The sequence below is a fragment of the Mandrillus leucophaeus genome, unplaced genomic scaffold (genome assembly GCF_000951045.1).
Source record: "Mandrillus leucophaeus isolate KB7577 unplaced genomic scaffold, Mleu.le_1.0 Scaffold70, whole genome shotgun sequence".
Lineage (NCBI taxonomy): Eukaryota > Metazoa > Chordata > Mammalia > Primates > Cercopithecidae > Mandrillus > Mandrillus leucophaeus.
The window spans coordinates 103,663-113,416 of NW_012107586.1; the positions used below are offsets into that span (position 1 = coordinate 103,663).

Sequence of the window (9,754 nt, forward strand, 5' to 3'; positions counted from 1 at the left end):
TGAAGCAGAACAGGCAATGTGCAGCCCTCATTTACGAGAAAACTCTCAGGACACTCCCAGGGTGATGCTTGGAGAAGCTGTGAGTTGAGCTGAAGCTGGAGCACTTCCTCCAGAGCAAAGGGCTTAAGAAAGAAACAAGAACTCTAAGATGGGTCTGCTAACATCACTCCAGTTTAGATGGATCTTGGCAGAGAGACACGCTTGTTCCTCTGGGTTGGAAAGATTTACTCTCGGGAATCTTCTCTGTCAGCCTGTACATCTAAAGGCATGAAGCACTCAATTGGGCAATTAACATTCTGTTAAAAAAGAAGGAAAAAAAAATTAGTGGCAAATACTGTAAAGTGTACAGAAAAAAAAATGCGGGGAGGTGGGGACTCATGACAGCTGCTTATAAATAGGATAATATTTCTTCCTAGTTTCAAGAACCTAGCAGCATACTGGGCAATAGGAGATGTTCAAGAGTTAAATAAATGATAACTTAAACTGTATTATGGAATACAGTGTTTCACTTAAGTCATTTATGAGTTTTTTTAAAAAATTAAAATATTTGGTTCATTCTGAAGGAAGATACCTGTAGAAAGGACTGTCTAGTATGAGGGAACACACGCGTGGCGCCAGTGCACTTACAGTGTTTGTTCTTTGATGGTATCTCTGAGAATACTGGTTGTAGGACTGACCAGTAGTGCCTTCGGGACTGGGTTCACCCCCAGGTCTGCGGCAGTTGTCACAGCGCCAGCCCTGAGAGAGTAGAGGCATGAAGTCAAATGGGGTTTATGATAACCTGAGGACATCGTAATTTAGTGTTTGAGTTAAAGAAAAATTTCACAGCTTATGCACTGGCCAAATATAAGCAGTTAATCACTAAGGAAACTTTGATGATGATTTCATGCATTTATAATTCTTAGAATACATTTTGGCTTATTACCATATCTTATACCTGTATCTGTCTCTCTGTTGTTTCTTTTCCCCTGAAATGTCCTCTCTTCTCCTCCTATTCAAACCTTACCCATCTGCTGAGGCTCATTCCAATCCCAACTTCCTCAACAAGTTCTCTGCACTAGATGATGGAAAAGGTTTTCATAGAATCGTAGCGATTTTAAAAGGGACTTGAGATCACATGAACAAACATTGTCATTTTATAGGTAAGGAAACAAAGACCCAGAGGAGAGGAGTGACTTTGCTTAGAGGGAGCAGGGCAGTCATACAGTGGACCACTGGTGGAGTTGGGGCTGCTGCCTAGGAGGTGGGGTGACCCCGGCCATGTTCTTTCTAATGCACCACTTTGCCACTCCCTTCCTAAACTTCCCTAGGCAGAGACACGGTAGCCTTTCGTCCGGCCAGAGATGGCATGGGAGATGGAAACGGGACCAAGCTGAGCCAGTGAGGCTCCTCCCTGAGGTTTTTGCTGGAAATGGGAGGACATACATGTTCTCTTTTACTACTGTTCTTAAGCTGGGAGGGGGTAAAACTGGAGCTCACGGAGGTCAGTCATCAATGACACCATCTGCAGAGACCCCTCTGAAGCATGGCGCCAGTGCATGGGAAGGCACGAGGAGCAAGAGGGACTCCGGGCGCCATTGCTGGAGCAGCCCTTGAAGCCGGTGGGTCCTGGGACTTTTCCATTCTGTGGACCATTTTTGCTTAACTTGAGTTGGACTTTTTTTCTTACAACTAAAACGCAGCCCTAAATAATACAATCACTTTCTTTTTTATATTAGAATTTAAATATTTTGGACATATTTCTCTGTGTAAGCGCATATGCCCCTTAATACCTAACACAATACCGGTGACTGCCTCCTTACAGAGTCATTGAATCTTCCTTTCATATGAGAAAGTAACAGTTTCCACTCCTGTCTTATGTTTCATTTAGCACTTTACTTGAGAATGGAATAAGCCTCACACATGAAAGGTTTCATGTGCATAAATGATGAGAAGATGCTGAAGTGAGACCAAAATCAACTTCCCAGCAAATTCACTCTGCATCACACATTTTTAAAACCAGAGTGACTGAGTTCTAAGATCATACGATCACAGTCGTTATAAGTGTTAATGGGAGAGACAGAGAGAGAGACAGAGAGAGATACTGAATTCAATCTAAATTCCAATCTCCAATTCTCCTCCAGAATTGGGAGCACCTCCCTCCCCATGTAATCACTGGGGGTGAAACAAGATCAGAGTAGTTTCCATGGGCTGCCCCTGGTGGGGTCAAGACAGGCCCCTGAACGCCCTTGCTGCCAGATTAATTTTCCTAAAGATTAATTTTCCCAAAGACTATTTTCCATCATGTTTCTTTGCATCTTGGATACCTGTAATTGGTTCATGCCAAATGCATTCACCAGTGAGTCTCACCCTCGAGTGTGAAGCACGCCCCTCACCTACCAGGATTTGGGGAGTTGCTGGGAGGGCACGTCTTCACTGAAAACAAAGAGTTGTCACGTTCCATTGCTTTTATTTGAGTTACGCGTCATTTTGTTTTGAAATTTCAAATCATATTAGAGAAAGGCATATTATTTTTTGTTATACTGGGCATATTTTAGAAATGGTTGAGAAGTACTGGTTTAAACAATGGGCTGCCAAGGCCCTCCATAAGCCACTTCTTCCCATCTAATTTCTTACCAGAAGACAGCAGGCAGAGGGTTGGCTCACCAAAGCCCACCTGGGCCAGCTCCTTTCGATCCCAGGGGGTGTGCTTTCTGTCTCTCTGCTTTCTACCCTCTCAACTAAACCTTAGGCATCGTAAACCTCAGTCAGTTCATGCTTCTCTTTCTTGCTAGTTCCAGCCTACCCAGAACTGTATTTGTCAGACCCACTTAGAACTTAATTAGCTTGACTTCGAAATGTATGCTAATTTAACATCTTCAACTATATCATTAAGAGCCAAGACCATTTCCCATTTCCTCTGTTTTTCCTGTATTACTTAGCACAGTGCTAGACCTGTAACACGGATCTGTTCTGAATCAAGAGAGAGGGTGAAAGAGTGGCATTTTCTTACATCTGAGATATTATTCAAAATATTTAACAACGTTGCCATGGGGACACCAGTCCATCAGAATGGAGCTGGAGGCCTAGAGCTACACTGCACTTAACACTTTAGTTGCTGAAAAATAGAAGCAGCCTGAGAGTAGCGGGGGAGGGGATGGTCTCAGGCTGCCCAGGATGGGGAAAACTGGCTGAAATGAAACACATTCTGCTCACCACTAATTAATTTGACTAGTATCTCTGCTTCACTTTTTTTTCAGTGTAAATGATATCTCTGAGATGCCAGGGAGCTTAGGAAAATGATTCTAGCATAGTATAAATGACAGGTATTGCTATTAAGAATGACTCAGGACTCATGTTTTTGGTACTCTACATGCCATTCATTCTTTCTATTACTAGAAATAGTAATTCATGCCATTCATTCTTTCTAGTACTAGAAATTACTATTACTAGAAATAGTAATAGTAGAAATTACTATTCGTAGAAAGAATGAATGGCATGTAAGGTAGACATAGAGCTACTCTAGAGCGCTGTGTCAGCAGCTGTATGCCAGCAAGAAACATGGTATTTTAATACTTCCGAAGGGTCTCTGCCCCTCCTGTGTGTACGACACATCCTCGCAGGAGCCCACCCTTTATCTTAGCTAGCTTGTAGGGAGCCTGGCACATCTGGTCTTACCCGCTGGCCTCCAAAGCATGTGCAGGAGCAAATGGCACCGAGATATTCCTTCTGCCACTGTTCTCCTACGTGGTACGTCTTCCCATCATCATAACACGTTGCCTCATCTGCATGTAGACACAAGACAGATGCACGTGTAAGCTGAGAATAATACTGCAGACTTGATCTAGGGGTGGGTTCTATTTCTGTCCTAAATTTGTATCATCACAGTGCAAATTCCACATATTTACGTGAATCATCCATAAGAGAAGTACTGCTATACAGATCTTAGGGTGGCATTTCCAAAAATTAGACTTAATATACTGGAAAGGCTCCAATGGGAAGATGGAAATCATATTTTACAAGCTGAATCTACAGACTAATAAAGCTGCTTTCTAGCATTTTACTGCAGATAATGGTCAAAATACTCATGTTGGAAAAGTGCTAAAGTGTCCTGTAATAACATTAAATCATGACTCATTTTTGAAGCTTGTCTTCACTTTCCCAAATCAAAAGACTAAGAAACCCACTGTTCACTCTTCAAGGAGACCTAAAGTCTCCGATCATTTCTGTGAATGAGAGTTACAGCCTGATAATGAAAGTGGGAACGCTTAATAAGGCAACTAAAAATGATCTGTGATGACGTACGAGGGTCACACTTGAATTCTCCTTTTCCATTCCCAAGACACGTGCAGCTCATCATCTGGCCATTTTCTCCCTGACGGTCCCACTTCTCTCCAATCTTGTAGTTCACACCATTGTCATGGCACCATCCTGTAGGGGTGGGGAAAGTCAGGACCAAAAAGTTATTTGTATATTCTGACTCACAAGACAGTGGGTGAACTGGGACATGTCACAGGGTCTTCAGAAGCACGATCTGGAAGAAACAGCAAATTAAAGATAAAAACCCCTATAATGGGCCATTTTATTTGATTATTTTTATTTAATTTATATATATATATATTTTTGAGACAAAGTCTTGCTCTGTCACCCAGGCTGTAATGAAGTGGTGCAATCTCGGCTCTCTGCAACCTCCATCTCCTGGGTTCATCTCCTGAGGCTCCTGCCTCAGCCTCCCGAATAGCTAGGATTACAGGCACTCCCCACCATGCTATTTTTTTTTTTTTTTTTGTATTTTTAGTAGAGATGGGGTTTCACCATGTTGGGTAGGCTGGTCTCAAACTCCTGAGCTCAGGTGATCCGCCCACCTCAGCCTCCCAAAGTGCTGCGATTACAGGTGTGAGCCACCATGCCTGTCCAATGGGCCATTTCTTTGGTTGACTTTTAAAATATTATTTCTTTATCATTTACCATTTTCTAGGACATTTTAAGATCCAATTTATTCTGCCACAATCATGACATAAGAATAGTCAAATGAAATGACTTTCATTTGAATTCTCACTATTAAGATTTAAAATTGTGGAAAACTAAAGCGGGATTGGAGTAGACTGTTAGGAATAGATCCTAGATGAAAAATCACTTTTGGATTTGCAGAAACCCTGGATACGAAATAGTTCAATTAACCATAAACAAGGATCAGCTGATCTCTGCATGCCACCACCTGTTTCAGGTATGTGGGAAGAGTAAAAAAAAAAGAACCTGGATAAAACAAAACAAAAACAAACAAAATGCTAAATTATTGGTTATTATCCACATCAAGTAAGACTGGTTCTGTGGAATATCTAAAAGTCACAGTTATATGTCTTTAACTACTATACATAAGAGATAACTTTTTAACCTCCAGGGCTTATACAACAAAACACACCTCAGAAGCTTATATAACAATATACTACTTCTTCCATTTTATCAACACGTCAGCCTGCCTTAAGTTACAAAGTAAAATAATTAGACAACTATGACATCAAAACAAAGATTATGTAAGTTTAGCCAAAGAGTCACATAAATGAACTTGACAGCTCTGCTCACACAATTGCACCTAAGTGCTTAAACAGGTAATAAACGTACAAACTTAAATGTAGTTCGATTTCAGGAGTTAAAAACCACCTACTTGAAGTCAAATATTAAAATTTCCAACTCCTAAACAGCATATGATGTTTTTACTGTTTTTCATTTTCAGATGGTCAAATATGGAAGTCTATATTGAAAACAGCTGGCTCTAAAATTTCAGTCTGTATTAAATGATTTCAAGTATACAAGCTAAGTAAAATACTTTGAAAATCCTTTTTTACCAAGTCCTATATTCCAATCCCATGGGACATGATTTTTGTATGTCTATAGGTGGCTTATTTATAGGCATAATGGTCAACATCTATAAAAATGAACCAATTGTCAATAATAATCACATCTCGTAAACATAAAGAATAAATAAAAGGTTTATAAATTCTAATCCTAAATCTCAAAGCATAATAGATATTTCCTAGGCACATTTTAACTTAAAAAGTTTGAAAAATTAAAACCTATTAGAATTTAAAAATCAAACATTTATCAATTCAAGTTGATTTTTAATGATCTAAAAGCAGATTATCTGTTTTTTCTTTTATATTTCTAGCAACATTCAAGCTACCTGGGCTATGTGTGTGAGGCAAAAGTGTGTGCATGTGTACTATGATATGTGCATGTTTGGTTTATGCTGAAGGAGACAGTGTTTTTGAGTCTAAATGTCCACCTCTGATTTCACTCAACACTAAAGATTAAAAGAGATTTGAAGTTGTTCTGTGTTTCTAATACTCTTAATTAGACCTGGTTCCAAAAGCCTTTAACTTTATCGATTTGTTTTCACAGAAAATTTCAAAAATCAAATTAGCACCATAACCTTATGTTTAATTAATGGTTGTGTTGGCATACAACCCTTGAAATGAAGCAATGTCCACCAAGTAAAATTTCCCATCATTTTTCTATGATGCAAAATATTACTTCAAGTCAAACAGTATTCCCTTGTTTGCTTCATGTTTGGAAGAACCTGTGTCTTCCAAACATGCTTCCTTGGCACATGAGTGCATGCATGGAACTGAGGAGACGAACACGCAAGTGGATGGACAAAGCAACTACTCACTAGATGAATCACATCTGAAATGACCACTTCCAAAGCCTAAGCAGTGGCACAACAGTTTAAAGCCTGATTCAGACATTCGTTCCCACTCATCTCCAACGGCGTAATGGGAAACCGTGTAGGGGTCAAAGCATGAGTCATCCGTAGGTTGGTTCAAGCCTTCATTGACTATGAAGAAAAGGGGGAAAAAGCAAAAAGAGACATCTTATTAATCGATTTGGACCATAAGAAGAAAACTGAATGTATACAATGACTTAATCTGAAACAAAAATTTTAGGAGGATTAAGAGGCATTCATCTGTTCTATCAAGGCATTAACTGCTCTAAAAAACCATGCTTAGATGTAGTCAGTGGACACCTGTCACAGGCATCTGACAAGAAGCCCATCTTTTATTTTTCCCTTTGTTTCTAAAATAATTGCCATTTCTGCTAAAACTACTTTATAGAACGTGGAACAGATCTTGAGGCAGTTTAAGCTAGTTGAGAACTTTAGTGGGATGCAAAGACTAGCGATGCCTCTCCATTGGTACCTGAGTGACCTTGGGCTAGCTATTTAACATTGCTCTGCCTTGCTTCCCTCATCTGCAATACTAGGAGAATAATAAAAATATCTATACCTCCTGGGGAATCTTGCGAAGATGATATAAGGTCATGAATTCAAAACACTGACCCTTTTCCAAGACTTAGAAAGTGTTCACTAAATAAAGAATAATTATTAAAGTTGTCTTTTGCTTATAATGCAAAAGTCTTAGCATTTTAATATACCATTATAATGTAATTTTCAATTTTATTATTGTAATTTTTGCATAATAGTGCAGAAAACCTAGATTTTGGACACTGTTATTATAGTGGTGAGACCGCTTTATCAGTGAGGTCAACGGTTCCAAATAAGAAAAAGCCCTTGGAATACAGATGATTTAGGAATGAGTAAGGGAGTGTCTTGATGTTACCTAAGATCTTATCTCTTCATGATTTGGAAAAGCTTATTTAAAAAAAAAATCTATGCAAACAAAGCATGCTTCAAATTATTCCCTAAAAATTAAATAAACTAATTTACTTTGACTTAAAGTCCCACCGTATATTTTTCTTTTTACAGTGCAAAACTCAACAGCTCAAAAGCAGTAGATATTTGAAGTGCCTAATTTTTAAAAGGCATCACCCTTGAAGAAAATAGTGTTTTGGAGAGCTAGTAAGTCTGAGACGTCTCAAAGCTGGGAGAACCTGGTTAGAATGTAGAATACTGCTGCTGGGAATAAGGAGTTTAAAAGAAAAATGGAAGGAACTTAAATTGTTCCTAGGGGTTTCTATACTCAAAAGAGCCAAGAGTTAAAATTCCATCCTAACTAAAGTTAAAGAGATGGAATCTTTTTTTTTTTTTTTTTTTTTAATGACTTAGAAAAGCACGAAGACCTTTTTGCTCTTGAAAATTCTGTTCACGTGGCATTCTGCTAGTAAAATCACAAAAGGCAAAGATAAGCATTACTGTGGCTATGTAATACAACAAACACAAATTAATCTCCTCCCAACCTCTCTCCAGCCAAATGCTCAACTGCTTAATTCACAGGAATTTATACATGTAAAGTAGCACAGTCTTCTATCAGATGAGGGAAGAGACTAAAATTAAGCAACTGGCCTTAGGAATAAAATCTGTCACTTGGCAAAAACAGGACTTAGCACACTCTGTTGGTGTGGAGTAGAGAACCCTCCTGTTGGAAGATTCGGGATTCATGGTTTTGATTATCTCCTATCTCATGTGCCTTGGTGGATCTTCAGCTGCTTCAAATTGAGAAGCCAGGTGGCACACTATTGATTTAAAAGGATTTCCCAGGTGCTACAGAGAAGAGTCTATGATCTTTTAACCTCTATAGAAGCTTTTGACCTATATAGTCAGGAAAAAAATGGAAATAACATTGGGAAAAATGGAAATAACATTGGAAAAATGAATTAGCATTGGAATAACATTCTCTGCAGACAGAAATGCACAATGGTGGTAGCATTTTATATCAGGAGCAAAAGCCAACTGTCCCCATGTCTGCAGAAGGGGTATTTTCTTTATAGGTAATCATTTCAGTATTTAAGAATCACTCAAGAGGACAGCAGCATGGTGAGATGGAGAGGGTCTGGGGAAAGACATCAGGAAACCTGTGCCCTATATCAACTCAGATACTCACAAGTAAGGACTCAGAGTGTTGTACTAAATAATATTTGAAGTCCCTTCCAGATCTATAATCATATCACCATTTGACAGTCTGTCAATTACGTATGCATTTTGTGAAGACAACAGGATATGGCAGGAGGTGAGGGAGAGATTAATTTAATACAAAGTTGCTCATTTATTTCATGTTGATGTGTTGCATTATTTCCCAAAGATAAAAAGACAATGGCAGCAAAGGTACAGTCAACAGAAAAGCCCATCTCTGGTGTAGAGCAGAGGGGAGGCTGTGTCTTAATAATACGTGTTTACATACCAGAGTTGCCCACGGTAACAACCTCTTCCCGAACCTTATGCCTCTGCTGGTCTTTCAGTGCCTCCACTATGATGTTGTAGGTGGCACCTCTGGTAAGGCCTGTCAGAGTGGCACTGGTAGAAGTTCCAGGAACCCTGAACTGCAATTATCGGTACATCCAAAGCAGAGAAAAAGCATTATAGTGAGGAATGACATGGGCTCTCCTCTTACCAATAACCCTCACTGTTTAAACAAAGCAAAGGAAGACAATAAACAACAAAAAAGGAGGGTATAGTGGTCCTAACCAGCGGAGGAGAGAAATGGAACAAGGATAGGGGCTAACATTCCTGCCAGATTTTCCTGCCAACAATCTACCTATGTGGTCCGTAGTTAGCAGGAGCCCTCGACAATACTAGAGACGGTCTGCCCTTGATCTTGCTTCAGTCACAGGTCTGCATAAGCCCTCTGGAAGCTCTGGCCATGTTTGCTTGACATAAAACCTGGACACTGCACTATATGGGAGACACAGTCATGCTACTCCAGGAGATATCTGACCCCAGTGTGGAGTCCTTAAAACAGTTGGGCAAATCCTCAAACCTGTGTTTCTAAGCTCATAAATTTCCTCCAGTGTTGTCAGTTTTTAAATTCTACCACTTTCTAAA

At 39.5% G+C, this 9,754-nt stretch overlaps 1 protein-coding gene across 1 annotated transcript in view; it reads right to left on the bottom strand.

The window, feature by feature from the left end:
* Position 1: 1 nt before the first annotated feature.
* The window catches only part of FN1 (fibronectin 1), an 82,124-nt gene continuing 72,371 nt past the window's right edge, over positions 2-9,754 (bottom strand). The window contains exons 38-43 of the mRNA XM_011964681.1: positions 9,114-9,252; positions 6,650-6,814; positions 4,285-4,410; positions 3,658-3,764; positions 628-738; positions 2-296 (exon numbers count right to left, since the gene is read on the bottom strand). Of these exons, the coding sequence (XP_011820071.1) occupies positions 225-296; positions 628-738; positions 3,658-3,764; positions 4,285-4,410; positions 6,650-6,814; positions 9,114-9,252 (720 nt within the window). The 3' untranslated portion in view covers positions 2-224. The remainder of the gene's footprint in view (positions 297-627; positions 739-3,657; positions 3,765-4,284; positions 4,411-6,649; positions 6,815-9,113; positions 9,253-9,754) is intronic.